Source organism: Macaca thibetana, chromosome 12 (genome assembly GCF_024542745.1).
Source record: "Macaca thibetana thibetana isolate TM-01 chromosome 12, ASM2454274v1, whole genome shotgun sequence".
NCBI classification, from domain to species: Eukaryota; Metazoa; Chordata; class Mammalia; order Primates; family Cercopithecidae; genus Macaca; species Macaca thibetana.
Window position 1 is genome coordinate 112,871,381 of NC_065589.1, and position 17,092 is coordinate 112,888,472.

General features: G+C 33.8%; 1 protein-coding gene across 4 annotated transcripts in view; it reads left to right on the top strand.

Moving 5' to 3' along the window:
* DPP10 (dipeptidyl peptidase like 10) overlaps positions 1 to 17,092 on the top strand; it is a 1,406,192-nt gene that overhangs the window by 1,066,303 nt on the left and 322,797 nt on the right. For all 4 annotated transcript variants that reach the window (XM_050751763.1, XM_050751761.1, XM_050751764.1 and 1 more), the window contains one exon: positions 15,686 to 15,760. In XM_050751763.1, the coding sequence (XP_050607720.1) occupies positions 15,686 to 15,760 (75 nt within the window). The remainder of the gene's footprint in view (positions 1 to 15,685; positions 15,761 to 17,092) is intronic.

A 17,092-nucleotide genomic window follows, 5' to 3' on the forward strand; every position in this document is an offset into this window, starting at 1 on the left:
AAATTGCTTAAAAGGATGTGTTGTATTTTTCCATCTAAAAATCTTATACTTTTATTGTTAAATTTGTTCCTAGGTATGTTGTTGCTTTTGTGGCCATTACAAATGGAATTGCTTCCTCCATTTCATCTTTACATTGTTTGCAGCTAGTGTATAGAAATGTAATGATTTTTGTGAATTGATCGCTTATCCTGCCACATTGCTGAATTTGTTTAATAGTCCAGGCTGTTTATACTCATAAGGGGTTATCAGTCTGTAGCTTTTTCCTTTTTTCTAATTATGTCTTTGTCTGATTTTGATATCAAGATAATATTCGCCTAGTAGAATAAGTAGCAAATTGTTTCCTCCTGTTATTTTTTGGAAAAGTTTGTGAAGGATTTTTTTTTTTTTTAATGTTTCATGGAACTCACCAATGATACCATTATGGCCTAGGCTTCTTTTTTGCAGGAAGTTTTAAATTTATTTCATCTATCCTTTTACATGTTATAAGCCTATTCCAAATATATATTTCTTCTGAAATGTATGTCTTTCTAAGACCATCTTGTTTTGATCTAAATAACTGAATTTGTTGATAAACAATTTTATAATATTCTGTTATATGTTCACTTCTGTAAGGTTGGTACTGATGCCTCTTCTTTCATGCCTGATTTTAGTAATTTGAATCTTTTTATTTTTTGTCATCCATCTATCTAGAGGCTTGCCAATTTTTTTTTTTTTTTTCTTTTCCAGGAACAAACTCTTAGCCTTATTCATTTTCTCCTTTTTTTTTTTTTTTAGCCCAGATGTAACTTATTTCCACTTAAGCTTTACTATTTCCTTCCTTCTGCTTCTTGTGTTTAGTTTTCTTGTTTTTTTCCTAACTTCTTTAGGTAGAAATTTAAGCTACTAATTTGAGATATTTATTTTCTTCTTCCCGTTTTTTCTTCTTTCTTCTTCTCTTCTCCTTCTTATTCTTTTTTTATTATTTTTTTTTTTCAGGGTCTCACTCTGTCACCCAGTCTGGAGTGTAGTGGCACAATCATATCTACTGCAGCCTCAGCCTCCCAGGCTCAAGTGATCCTCCCATCTAAGCCTCCTGAGTATCTGGGACTATAGATATGTGCCACCATGCCCAGCTAAATTTTTTTTTTAATTTTTTTGTCAAACTGTGGTCTCACTGTTTCCTAGGCTGATCTTGACCTTCTGGGCTCAAGTGATCCTCCAGTCTTGGCCTCCCAAACTGTTGGGATTACATATGTGAGTCACCACACAAGACTTCCTCCCTCCCTTCCTCCCTCCACTCTTTCCTTCCTTCCTTCCTGCCTGCCTTTCTTTTCTTTTCTTCTCTTCTCTTTTTCTTTCTTTTCTTTTGACAAAGTCTCACTCTGTTGCCCAGGCTGGAGTGCAGTGGTGTGATCATGGCTCACTGTAGTCCCAATCTCCCAGTCTTAAGCAATCCTCCCACCTCAGCTTCCTGAGAAGCTGGGACTACAGGCATGAGCCACCACATCTGACTACATGTTTAATTTTTTGTTAGGTAGTGTCTCACTATGTTGCTCAGACTGGTTGTAAATGACTCACCCCAAGCAATCCTCCCACCTAGGCCTCCCAAAGGGAGGATTACACACATGAGCCACGATATATGGCCTGGGATTACAGATATGAGCTACCACACTGTGCCCTGGTCTTTTTTTTTTTTCATTCTTTCATTTCTTTTCTTCTTTATTTTTTTCCTCTTTACTTTCTTTCTCTCTCTCTTTTGTTCCTAATATAGATTTTTATAGCTAGTCATTTCCCTGTAAGCTCTTCTTTAGCTATATATCATAAATTTTGGTATTTTGTGTTTTCATTTTCATTCTTCTCAAGTCATTTTATTATTTCACTTGTTATTTATTTCTTGATTCATTGGTTATTTAGGTAACTGTTGTTTAGTATCTATATATTTGTGAATTTCCCAAATTGCCTTCCATTATTGATTTTTAATATAATTTCATTTTGGTCAAATAACATACTTTTATAATTTCAATACTTTTCTATTCATTGAAACTTGCTTTATGGCCTAACATATGATCTCACCTAGAAAATATTTCATGTGGACCTCATAAGTTTGTATGTATTGTCTGCTAGCATTTTCTGTCTGTAAGATCTTTTTGCTTTATAATGTTGTTTGTCTTCTATTTTATTATTGATGTTCTGCCTACTGGTTCTATCCATTGCTGAAATCAAGCTTTTTAAGTCTCCAACTATTTATTATTAAATTGTTTATTTTCCCTTTCAATTCTTTTTTTATAAAAATAAATTTTTGTTTCATATATTTGTGAGCTCTGTTATTATGTGCATAGATATTTACAATTGTTTTATTTTCTTGATAGAATGGCCCTTTTATTATTACATAATTTATATCTTTGTCTCTAGTAAGAGTTTTTGCCTTGTAGTGTATTTTGTTTGATGTTAGTGAAACCATTCTATCCTTCTTTTCTTTACCACTTTCATGGTATACCTCTCTCATCTGTTCATTTTAAACTTACTAGTGTCTTGAATTTAGAATATATCCTTTGTATACAGCATATAATTACATTATTTTAAAAAATTATCCTGTCAACCTCTACATTTTGATTCATGTGTTTATTTTCATTAAATGCAATTATTAATAAGGTAGAACTGATATTGGCCACTTATTTAATAATATTTGTTTTCTACAGATCATATGTCATTTTTGTTTCTCTGTTCTTGGATTTCTCCTTTTTTGTTAGATATTTTCTGCTGTATCTTTTATATTTGTTATTGTTCCTTTTTACTATATTTTTTGTTATTTAGCCATTGCCTTGTAACTTACAACTAGCATCTTAATTTAGAATAATGTTGTTCAGATAAAATACTAATTTAATTTCAATGGTATACAAAAATTACTCCAACTTCATTTCATGGTTTTCACCCCTTTGTACTATAATTGTCATACGAGTCTATCTTTATATGTTATAACCCAATCAATGCACTTTTATAATTATTGTTTTTATGCAGGTATGTTCTAAAACAAGTACGATAAGAAAGGAGTTACAAGCAAATGTGTTCATGCTGTCTTTCATAATAACTGTGTGGATACTTTTACTAGGTCATTTTATTTCTTCGTGTGGTTTCAAGTTACTATTTATTGTCATTTCATTTCAGCCTGAAGGACTTCTTCCTTTAGTGTTTTCTTAGAGCAGGGCTAATAGTAACAAGTTCTCTCAGGTTTTGTTTATTTAGAAATGACAATTTCTCCTTCCTTTATGAGAGAAATTTTAGCTAAATATAGAATTCTTTGTTGACAAGCTTTTTCTTTTAATGCTTTGAAGATGTCAACCTAAATCTCTTCTGGCCTCTGTGGTTTCTTGGGAGAAGTCAGCTGTTATCATAATTGAGGGTTCCTTGTATGTGATGTTATAATTTTAGTGCTGTTTTCATTAATTTCTCTTTGTCTAAGTTTTGTCAACTTGACTATGATGTATCTATGTGAGGATCTTTTTGAGTAGAATTTTTTTGAGTAGAAACTTGGAATTTTTTGAACTTCTTGAGTGTGTATATTATGTTTTATCAAATTGAGACGTTTAGAGTCATTATTTTTTAAAATTTGTTTCTACTTATTTCTCCTTTTCTTCTCTGTAGTCTTTATGGTTTTCCATCTTTTTAAATATTGGATATGTCTCACTCTATACATTATTTATATGTGTCTCCTAAAATAGTGACTTTAAATTGTAATTTTAATAAAATATGGTCTAATAATCTAAGTATTACTCTCAGTGTCTTCCAGTGATGTCTTTAAAAAGTAGATAATGAAAATACATATTGTAAAATATAAATATTTACACTATCTGATATGAGAGTCATTAGATAACATGTGGCTACTTAAATTTATTTTTTAATTAATTAAAATCATATAAAATTTAAAATTCCATCTTTCAGTCACACTAGCCACATTACAAGTTTTCAATAGCTAAATGAAATCAACAGCTACTACATTGGACAGCATAGAGATAAAACATTTTCATCATCACAAAAATTTCTGTTAGACAGAACTGTCACAGATGTACATATAATAAAATATTCCCCCTTCATCACTCAGTACCCATTTTTGAATGCAGCCATGTAAATATTTGTATCTGTCAAAAATCTTCTACAGAAATATGTTTGTCTATATCTTCATGGATCTATACATAAACAATATAGTATTCTATAATATATACATTTATATGTGTATATGTAAGTGTGTATGTCTACAGTATATTTAATTTCAACAGTACATATGGTCTACACTTTTATCCACTTAATAATGTATCTTGAAGAGCTTTTTATATGAACACTTTTAAAACAAAAAAAGTAATAGCACCATAAAATGTTCTTGTATGATGTATTACCACTTGTTTAAATATTTTTCTATTACATTACTGCTCCAAAACAAAGAAACAAACAGCAAAGCAGGCATATTTCAAATATATATGTAGGCTAGATATATTCCAGTGTATTGGTGAGTCAAAGAAAGTTTATATTGCAATTTATTAGATAGTATCAAATTTCATTAATCAAACCCACCAATAGTATATGATACTGTCTGTTAATCCACTCTTCCTGTTGTTGAGTATTGTTGAAGCTTTTAATTGTTTTCGATTTGGCTGATGAAAGATAGAATTTAATCCTCATGTTGATTCACAATTATTTAATTATGAGAGAGGTTGAGAATCATCCTTTTATATGTGCACTGGCCATTGTTGTTTTCTGATGTTTGAATTCCTGTGCATAAGCCTTTCATATTGGGACTTTGCAAATGGAACTCATAGCAGGAACATTAAAACAAATTGTACTTAGTTTTAATCTAACTGGAATGATTCTTTCATTAATATCTGTAAAGTCCTTTGAAAGGATGTTCTGTGTTTCACATCTCTTAATAAGCCTTTATCTGTTTTCAACTGGCCTGAAAGAAGAAATGAATGAATGTAAAGGAAGAGAGAACAATGGGAGGGGTTGTGAGTAAATGTCTATAATTAACTCATTCAGTTATAAACACCTGTTTAATAAAAATTGGAGGAATCATCTACCCCATAAGAGTTGCAAATCTTACCCCTAAATTTTCCTTCAGTTTTTAAAATGAAATAAAATTAATAAATAAAACGAAAAATAAACACGCACACTGAACACCTTCTTCCAGCCTTAGGCTTAATTCAGCCTCTATTTGGACATCTAAAAACATGCAGAAAACTGATTTATCTTAGCATTCTACACACTTCACCAAAAAAAAAAAAAAAAAAAAAAAAAAAAAAAAAACGAAGCTATTAGTGAACATTTCTGAGAAAGTGGACAATACAAGAAACGGCTTTTGGATTTGGGCCATAAAAATGCAAGTTTAGTACATGACAACTCAACTAGTGAATGTCTGCCTCAGCTCCTAAGCACAGTTGAGGAGCTCAGCAGTGTTTGCAGCTGTACTTGGGAGACAATAAAAGAGAACTCTGTTCTTCAGAGCTTGAGATTTGGCTCAAGACATTGAATCTGGAGGCAGCTCTTGATTGTTTCTTATTGTCATTGTCACTACATTTGGCTTGATTTTATAGGCCTTCTTTCTTTCCCCAACTAAGCAGAAAGCACCACCAGGGATGTAAATCGAAAATTATTCTTTTCCTTTATTATTGTTATTTGCTTTGGCACGGAAGGGTCATTTATGGTGTGTCTGCTTATCAAAAGGATACTGAGAAATGAGCAGGAAACAGCAAATCAATCTATGATTATGAGTCCTGAACATGAGATGTAATGCTACACCCGTTAATATATTTAAGAAATACTGATATTCTAAGCTGAAAACCCGAGCCTTGTTATTCTTTTTTTTTTTAAGTGAATTGCACATTCAGAATCTTCTTAATTGTCATTTCCTTATATTTTTTGTTGCTTGCATCCTATATCTATTATAATTTAATGTTAAAATTAGAGGACCAAGATATTTTAGCATATCAATATGCTAAGTTCTAAATTATAAAGACATAATGGAAACTATTAGTTAACTTAGAAAATGTTAATGTAATTAATATGTAAAAACTCTTTCACATCAATTGAAAAGGAACAAAAAATATAAATGGACTTTCTATCAAAAAATTGTCGATAAAAAACAAAAGCTGCTTAACATAATTCACAAACAGGAGTATTTATCAACAAGAAGATAGTATTTTTCACATATCCTATTGGCAAAGCTTAACCCTGATGTTACCATGTATTCCACATTCCATGTGGAATAACAGAGCCTCTTACTCATTGATAGCGAGAATGTCATTTGTGTTTTTACTTTGGGTAAAATTTTGTCATTATTGTGTAAAGTGTAACATTCACATGCCCTGCAACCTAAAAATTCCTTCCTGGTATATACCATAAGGAAGCAATTGCACGTGTATATCAGGAAACAAGAACAGGGAGGTTTATTCAGTCACAGTTGCAAACAACCACTGGTCTCCTCAACTGTGCTTAGGAGCTGTTAATGGATATTTCTGACAAAATGATGTGTATAAAGCATGACTTCCAACCTTGGAGATTAAAGTGCAAGTAAATGAACACTCAACTTTTAAATTAATTCACTATGTAAATTATTTTTATACTCTTGGATTTCTGGTTAATGTCTAACTCAGTTTGCTTTGATATGTAGGTATGTTTGCCTATATGATGTATAATTTAATCTTAGTTGGTCTTGAACTTTTGAAAGAGGCATCAGGCAGTCCATGATCTTCTTATACTTCCCTTTATCACTCAGCATTTTGTTACTGATTCATGCATATTTGCATTTAACTTGTAGTTCAGTTATTTTTATAAGATACTCTATTTTTATGTCATTATCATGGTTATATGATATGCCATTTTCTACATATATTACTATATATCTATTGTTTATATTATATTTAAATTTAATTGGGAATTAAATTTTTAATTGCTCAATCTGTCATGAACGACAATATGTGAAGAGACAAAAGCTGTGATTAATCCAATTCAAGAGAGAAAATGATAAGGATAAAGTAGATATCTGTCTTATCTATTAATTCATATTTGTCTTATCTGCTAAATAGATATCTGTCTTATCTACTAGTTCATTTTGTATTGCTGTAAAGGAATATCTGAGGCTGGGTAATTTACATAAAAGATGTTTATTTGGCTCATGGTTCTGCAGACTGTGCAAAAAGCGTGGCCCTAGCATCTGCTTCTCATGAGGGCTTCTAGTTGCTTTATTCATGGTGGAAGGTGAAGAGTAGCCTGCATGTGCAGAGATAACATGGTGAGAAAGGAAGCAAGGAAAAGAGAGAGGAGGTGCCAGGCTCTTTTGAACAACCAGCTCTCATGAGAACTGATAGAATAAGAACTCACAATGATAAAAATGGCACCAAGCCATTCATGAGGAAGCTTCTCCCATAACCTAAACACCCATCATTAGACCCCCACCTCCAACACTGGGGATCAAATTTCAATATGAGGTTTGAAGGAGTCAAACATGGAATCTGTAGCAATATCAAATATGGTATCATTGAGAATATGTCAGAATATATTAAATCTGGCACAATTAAATATCTTTTTTATTTGCTAGCCTATGTTTTCTTCTATTTTTTGGAATTATTAATTATAATGCTAAATTAAGGATGTTATATAAACCTTAAATGAGCCTTTAAACCATCAGCTGTCAGGATGATTTAGTCTTTGAATCACTATTATTTTTCTGTTTCTATTTCATAAAAAGAAGTTACTCAGCCATGGTTAAAAAAAAAAAAAAAAAAAAAAAAAAGGTTTTTTACTTAATGTTGGACATTATAGTTTCCCTTTTTTTTATAAATATGGGAATTACAAAGCTTCTGGTAACCATTTTTTTCTTACACTAGAAATAAAATCATACCACTAATTGAAATACAACGTGCGCATTATGTTTTAAAATAACTATATTATTTTTGTTCATAAAATTATACTCTGTAAAATGTACCTGATGGGATATCATAAGAAGAATGAATTTAAGTAACTGTATTGGACAGCTCCAGTCTACCCATCTTATTTTATAAGTATTATATTACACACATTGTATAAGGCCACGGCGAGGAAAACTCATCCGGAAATTCTAATGTCAAACTTTTTAGGACTTCCGTAGCTTTTATATGTTGTATTCTTTAATGCAGCTGTGCTTGAAGGTAACAGCACCATTTAAGAAAAAAATATACTTGATATATGATGATTATAAAGCACTAAGACAATTGGAAGAATCATTACACCAGCACAAACTGAACTTCACATAAATAATTTGCATAAATATGTAAGTTACAATATTCCTTTTTTTCTTTCATCAGCCCATAGCTTTTCCAATTTATTGAAGTGTTGGGTGGAGAAATATCGACATTACTCTCAGAGTCACCTTTTCTGCCCTATTGTTTTAAGTTATTAATCGATTTCAGTAAGCATTAATTTCCACTTTCTGTGGGAAAAAAATTGCTTTTTAAATGTTTTAGTGTGTGGCCTATGATATAAATGAATAGAATATTATTTTGGCTGTTTACATTTATTGAGCAATAAAAATATATGTGTATCAGTCTATACGGATTAGTAGGTATTGATTCAATAGTTATAAAAATTACCTGGTTGTATCATGGCATTTTCTGCTTTGGGTTGTTTTATTAAATACTCCAGTATCCACAAAATGCATGTTAACAAGAAAAAATATATAGAGAGAGAGCATCTATTATGTTTACAAAATATAGATATTGCCGATGTCAGGAAAGATATACAATTTAAGCACGATCATAATTAATTGGTCGGCTAAGAAAAGAGAACATGAAGAAATACACAGTAAAAAAAAAAAAAAAAATTGATTTTAAAATTTCCTGCATATGTACCCAATTATAGCTACAGTGAACAATCAAGACTTTGTTTACAGCTAAATGATAAAAACCTATTTGCTTCTTCTCTATTCTTGAAGCCAGACAGTGAAAGAGAACCTGTCTTTTGCATCCTTCTAGGGACTGCTGCCTCCTTTTCCAGCTTCTCTTGATTTCCTTTTTCTTCTTTTCAACCAGATAGTAACCTTTCTCCCTCTTCTCCTCCACTTATGGTCCACTGGCTTTCTGAAATCCTTCTTCATGCTCACACCGGGGAATCTAGTCATTAATAGATGCACTATGAAGGAAGCATTTTCATAATATATACTTAATTTACGTGTTTCAAAATTGATACTTTTCTGAAATGATAGATGGCTTTTCTAAATATTTTTGTCAGGTATCAATAAACTAATAATGAGATTGAGTAGTGAGGGAAGTTATACCTTAAATAAATTAAACATAAAGGATGGCCGGGCATGGTGGCTCATGCCTATAATCCCAGCACTTTGGGAGGCCAAGGCAGGCAGATCACGAGGTCAGGAGTTTGAGACCAGTCTGGCCAACATAGTGAAACCCCGTCTCTACTAAAAATACAAAAAATTAGCCAGGCGTGGTGGTGGGCGCCTGTAGTCCCAGCTACTCGGGAGGCTGAGGCAGGAGAATTGCGTGAACCTGGGAGGTGGAAGTTGCAGTGAGCCAAGATAGGGCCATTGCACTCCAGCCCGGGTGACAATGCGTGACATTTTATAGTGCTATGTCAAAAGACAAAACAAAACAAACAAAACATAAAGGATATATGTGTGTATGTTCAGGGAGTTTGATGGGCTGGAGGTTGAGGGAGCAGGGAAAATATCATAAGATCCAAGAAGACTTACATTTTTGTCTCCATCATTCACTATCTGTTAAAAATGTACCCATCTGCGATTTCAGAATTTTTCAACCAAAGCTCCTGGAGCATGATTTTTTTTTATTATTTTGTAAATAGAGATGTCTTTAGATGTTTTTATTACCAGCTTATTCCAAGATCTGGAACAATACACATCCCTACTGTACAGTTCCTAATGTTCTGCCATTTCTCAATGTTGAGGCAACCAAGTCCTTCATAGCAACTTGTGTTAATTTTAACTGCATCTCTCATTCTCCCTTTGCTTAGTCCTTTCTCAGCCTCAAGTCATACAAATGAATATTTTATATTTTCTGGCACTTCTGACATTTAAGTTTGTGTTTAATGATTTCTTGCTATGATCTTTAATATCTGACATCTTGGAATACCATCATTATCTCATTTCTACCTCTAGTTATAATGTTTCTGACAAAAGTGAATCATTGTAATGGAGCCTCTTAATAGGGACATTACTGTGGCAATAAAAGATGTAAATTGCAGTTCCAAACAACCTAGAAGTGCAATCACGAAACAGTGATCAATTGTTGGATGAACTGCACATGTGATTATATACATGTGAGGTCAGATGAATCACTTGAGCTAAGAAGGACAGGGAAGGCTTAAAGGAGGAGAAATAGAATGATGCTTCAGAGAAGCACAATTTGAATAAGGAAAAGGGAAAGGTGAAGGTGATATAGCAAGTAGAGGAAGTTAAACAAAGGTACGAGAAAAAGAAAACATGCACATTTAAAGAATACAAGCAATGGTACCCAATGCTCTTAACTGCATGATTACTGGCCCATCCCGGTACACCATGTCATTTGGGGAACTTGTTCCTTTTCTTTAGAGGGGATGGGTTTACATTGAACATAAACTTTCATCTAGTACTCTGTATAAATGATTAAAGATGAGGCTTTCTGGCATCTCTCTTAAACTGCAGGCTTTTTATTCACAAATCTTGCACATTTCCTATTGGCTATCCTTCAGGAGCTATAACAATAATGTGTATAAGATTTGAATGTCTAAAACTTTCCTCAAAATATGCCTGTTTTTCTTTATTTTCCCCAGTGAGAATGTTACAAAAGCAACATTCACCCAATGATAAAAACTTGAAAACCTGGAGTTATTCTGTATACTTTCTTCTTTCTCCATCTTCACATCTAATCTAATCCTTTTTTTTTCTTTTTTTTTGTACTTTATTCACAACCTCCCCTGTACATGTCCCTTTCACTCTTTGCCTCTGCTTCTTCCTTAACTTCTTAACATTGCTTTCTTGGATTGTCATGAGCCTCTTACCAGCTGTCATGAACTCAAGATGTCATCACATCTAACTAGTTTTTCACCCAGTTGCCAAGGTAATAATTCTAAATTCAAACCTGATTTTGCTTCTTTCTTGGCTTTCAGTTTTACCACTTATGAAAACAGTAATAAGCACTGGCATATTCATGTTGGCAATAATGCGTACTTCATACATAATAGCAGTAATCTATGGAATCATCCCTCATCTTCCCAGGAATTGTTTTTAAGCTACTTGTGCATTTTTTGAAGGTTATTCTCATATTGTAGGTTGTAACTGCATTTAACTCAAAAACACTAGAAGATAAAGTTTTCTCTTACATTACCACCAAATAGATGAAAAGGATATAATTCTGCTTTTTAAACCTCATAGCATTGTCTTCTTTCTCCTCACCCATCCTTATGGCAATTATTACTTTACCGAAAGTTGGCAAGCTTGTAGGCTCCAGACAGAATCTGGACCCCAAGTATATTTAGGATTGAATCATAATTTTAAAATTATAAGATTATAAATTAAATTTTGCTTTCTAACTTTTTTTGAAAAAAGTGGAAAACTAGCAACACTGTGTGTATTTTTCTATAGGACGTTGTATCTGGAGCTGAGGAGCTACTGGGCTCTTTTAAATAGGCAGTCTGACTACTCCATCTCTGTTTGATTCTTACGCAGATAGCTTCATTCTTACTCTGCATACCTAGTGGTTTAAAGCATCCATGTTTTGTACCCTGGCTCTACCACTGACTAAAGAGGTTCATGACACTTGTCTTATCCTGAACAATAAGGAATGGAAAACATCCTACCCGGTTTGGTTTCCTAACTTTGTGGCACCTTCAGTGTCTCCCAGGGGTTTTGTTGTACAGTGAATGTTCAATACATAACATTCACTTGAATGGAATGATACATAAAGAAGTACCACAAAATGTTCCTAAGCTGCCTGAAAGCATACATTTGTTTCTCTACTTGATCAAATACCTTGTCTTTCTTGCTTAATTCATCTAGTTAATCACCTGCATATTCACTTTACTCTGTTTATCATACCTTGCTTGCCTTCAGCAGAATGTACATAGATGTCAGTATTCATGCATTTTTTTGCCCTTTGTACCTACTGATGTTGGATGTCAAAAACTGCACAGGCAGGCATCATTGCTGAGTAATGGCAATGAACACATGTGGAAATTACTTTTACATCCTTTCATTTCAATGGTAATTAAGTTGTTAAATATGAAAATACTGTAATAGCATTACTGGCAATAATCAACTTCCCCAAACCACAAATTGAAGTCATACTAAGTTGAAATTAAACCAAAACTACTTAATGTCTACAATTAGAATCGGTGTTGACCAAGATGTGTCCTGTGGCTGCTAGAAAGAATTAATCCCCCAAATGCAATAGATGATAACATTAAGGGCATAAACTAAGAGGGATTGACCTAAGATTTCCAACATCTTCTGTCCTGTTGCCTAAACTGCCAAGATGCATTTCTTATTCGTGTATCATCAGTAAGTTTCTCTGCAGCATCAGTGACCTGCCCACAACTCTTTAATTTCAGAGAAGGTTCAGCAGCTTGGGCCCCTCAAAAGATATTTGGAAGGTTTCCCAGTTTGTGTGCTGCATAAGCTTGAGGCAGTAGAGTGATAATTAATAAAGTACCAGACTGGATAATTGTAGGAACTGTAAAAGATACTAAAATGTTGTCACCGGAGGCACAGACGCACCTGTGAAAGTGTGAAGTTAATTTGTGTGAGGAACATCACATGAGGGTGGATGAGGACGAGGGAGGTGAGATTTCCTTTAAGTTAATTCAGACTTTAGATAGAGAAGCACTCAAAAAACAAACAAACAAACAAACAAACAAACAAAAAACCCTATTGCTAGTGAGATAATACAAGGCTTGTGAAAAGAGGCCCTCCTGGATCGTCTTGTTATGCATGCTTCTCTCTGACCTTGGGAAAGGTGTAACAACTGCAATATTGTAGGACAAGCATGATGATATTGCCCTACCCGTCTTTACATAACAGCACACCATTGGATACTGTCCCCTTAAACATCATGATGATATTGCCCTACCAGTCTTTACATAACAGCACACCATTTGATACTGTCCCCTTAAACATTTCCTTAAAAGCAATACACCTCCTGATACTATAATGTTGGATGCTTTGTGTATCTAGTGTCACCCCAAATTCCCCATAGGTTAATTTCTATCAAATTTCAATATACAATAAAGTAATGAGAGAGAGAATGAGGTCGTATCATAGTATTGCCCTGAAGACTATTTAAGATCATTGATAATTGCAAAGGTCCTAGCAACTTGCAGATCACATGATAGATGACCAATCAATGGTAGCTGCTAATGTTGTTATTTTCATGGTTATTTAAATGAATCTTTTAAAAAATTTAAAAAAAAAATCTTGACGTGAATTATTGCCAATGAACACTGTCATCTTCTTCTAAAATGCCTTATATGTAGATTGTATAAGATAGATGTAAACTCCCATACCTTAGCATTGTCACATGGTGAGGTCTCCCTGAGCATTCCATTCTCTTGCATATTTGGCTCAGGAATTAAAAGCTATGTCATTCCAGAAATGATTCTCTGATACCAATTGAGTGCTCCACAATTCAATTCAATACTGAGACTAATTACCAGGAATCAGCATAGACCCCACAGTTAAGGAGCTCAATTCCCCTGGTCTGTCCTCACCTCAGATGCCAGCTGCCAGTCCCTGGTCCCAACGGTCCTGAATTATGTCCAACCTCGCTACAAACGTGAAGGTTCTTATTACCCCTTTTCAGGATGGAGAATTTCTTAGAATAACTCAGAGAGCTCAGACAAGAGCCATTCTTACGAGTAACAGTTTATTGTAAAGGGTACAAATGAACAGCTAGATGAAGAGATACATGGGGTGATGCCTGAAGGGGTCCCCAGAACAGGAGGCTGTTTGTCTTTGGACTGGGGCACATCACCCTCCCAGTGCATCCATATGTTTACCAACCAGATGGTTCCTTCAACCCTTATCATTCAGAGTTTCTAAGCAAGCTTTAGTTACTTAGGCATGATATAGTGAATCACTGGCCAGCTGCTGAACTCGGATCTCCAGCTCTTCTCTCCTACCAGATCTTAGAATGGGGCTGAAATTTCTAAATTTGTAATCGCATGATTGATGTGACCTGATGACCAGTTAATCCTGAAACTATAAGCTAACCCCTCCCCTCACAAAGAGTCCTCTGATACTGCAGTCGCTTTAGCATGAAATCCAATAAAGTGGAAAGAAGTTTGCTATGATAACAAAAGACATTTCTATCACTCAGGAAATTTCAAGGGTTTTTGGAGCTCTGTGCCAAGAACCAGAGAAAAGACCAAAAATATAATTTATTACACCACCCAAACTTGCCAAATATGGATTAGTCTGAATTTCTTATCCTATCCATTGTGTTTTGGGGTCCCTACGTCAAACAAACACAAACAAACAAAAACAAAACAGAGAAACTCTGACTTTACACTTTTCTGGACTCTACAGAGAGCAGTCTTATGGAAACTATAAGGTGTGCATAATTGTTTATGTACATATTTCTCTGCAAATACCATGCAAAGTACCTATTGTGCTTAAAATTTTATATAATTGTGTTTTTTTGTTTATATTTGGGAGGTTTTTGATACATCAACTCAATGTGCTTGCCCTCTCTGTAGATATGAATTAGACAAGTAGCTCTAATTCAAGGGAAATCTTTTCTCTACCTTGAATGTATTTGTTTCTTTGCATAGTTTAAATTCCTTCTGTCCTCAAATTTGTTCAATTATTATAGGCTCAAAATTAGTCAAGTACAGTGTAGTAGTTTTTGTTTGACATCAAATGCAATGTTATGTATTTCTGTTTCACCCTGGGGATTTCCTTTAAAGAGTCTGCCTTTAATGTTAGTGTCCTCTTTAAATATAAACATTCAACCAGTAAGAATACAAAAACACAAGAGACAGAAAATTATGACAAGCAGAATGTCAATAGTCTTTTCCTTTTGATTTATCTAGCATGCAAATATAAAAGCATTTTGGTTACTCAGGAATTTCAATAGGCCTTTGAATTTTTAAAATAATAAAAATATTGGCAGGAGGTGGTGGCTCACACCTGTAATCCCAGCACTTTGGGAGGCCGAGGTGGGCGGATCACGAGGTCAGGAGATCGAAACCATCCTGGCTAACACGATGAAACCCTGTCTCTACAAAAAAAAAAAAAAAAATACAAAAAATTAGCCAGGTGTGGTGGCGTGCCACTATAGTCCCAGCTACTGCGGAGGCTGAGGCAGGAGAATGGTGTGAACCCGGGAGGCGGAGCTTTCAGTGAGCCATGATCACACCACTGCACTCCAGCCTGGGAGACAGAGCGAGAATCTGTCTCAAAATAAATAGTAATAATAATAATAATAATAACATATTCTTTAAGAGATAACATATAGAAAGATATATTAGCAAACTTTTTCTTGCTGAAATGTCCTCTTTAAGTTTTTTATATTCATCCGAATAATCATACAGACATATGTGCAAATATATATATAATACAAAAGAAATGAGAATGACATTTTATAGTGCAATGATAATTGAGTTTTTAAAGTATATTTATACATCCAAGTTCATGTTAGAAAGCTTTTAAATATAACTTTTTATTTTCTTTTTCTAGGTAACCTTCAAAGCATCAAGACATTCAGTTTCACCAGATTTAAAGTATGTCCTGCTGGCATATGATGTCAAACAGGTAAAGGAGTGATCTTCTTTGAGAATACTTTTCTTTGTGATGCATTGGGGTGACAATTCATAATTTTACTCAGCTATAACTCACCTAAGCAAAATCTGGCATATCTAGCAACTACAGGAGGACAGGAATGACTACTTTGCACAAAAGGTGTTGGAAGGTAATGTCCAAAGACCTTTCATATCTATACAGCAAATAATTGAGACAATTTGCCATGTGCCTATGCTGATCCAAGTCCATCTCTTGGCAGAGGATAATGTGGCAGAGTTTAGCAAATCCAACAAATGTGGGCTTGTGAAAGTTTCAAGATAAGCCTTACCATATGCTTGAGTGTTTCATGTGTGTACAGATTAGAGACTTTTCTAGTGGCTATGCCTTGAGCTTCAGACGTGTATATTGGGAAGGCACCTGCTGAAAACATTGACTCAGATCATGGTCTAGGGATTCTTTAGTGGTATTTGAATGTCAGCTTGGGGTTGTAGAAAATTTTGCAAATGGGGCAAGCCAAGAAATTATATCTGAACAAATAAAATGTTCTAATTGAAATTAGTGTTTCCTTATTCCATGTGAGCCCTGAAGCACAATTAGAGCAATATGTATGATTGTTGAGTGTTTTGTACTTAGATATCATTTGCACAGTTAAAAAGCAAAGTAAATGTTGGAAAGCCAATTCAGCAGATTTGTATCTGTAAAGAATAAATGATTGGAAATCATTCAAGGAAGTTTACAAGCTTTAAGATGAACAATAAAAATTTGTGGACTTAAGGCATGAAGCCTCATATAATGCTTTGAAAGCCTTTTGAACACATGGAATTTCACAGTTTGAAAGAACTGCTATTTGATGGCTTTAGTCTTTTGGAATATACATGTGCTATATTTTTTAGGTTATATTTTTTGACGTAAGTAATTTATGCTGTAAAAGACAGAGGAATTTTAGTCAAAGGCCTCTTTTCCTAGTGTAGATGTTGGCCTGTTTTCTTATCTTTTGCTTTGAGTTACCTTTATTCATTGGGCTTTTGTAAATCATATGTTATAGTAAGAAAAATGTTTGACTTTTATAAACTAAAATATTATACTAAAAATTTCTAACATAACATTATCTAAATAATTTAAGCTTGAAAAGTCTGCTGTATTAAACTGATCATGAACTTTAAAAAAATTAGGTTTCGGGAGCTATTGTAATGAAGACTGGAACTGGCAGTAGGACAAACACATAGATCAATGAAAGAGAAGACAGAACCCAGAAATAGGCCTTCAAAACTATGCCTAATATATTCTTGGCAAACGTGCACAAGCAATTTAATGGAGGACAGTCTTTTCAACAACTAGTGCCAG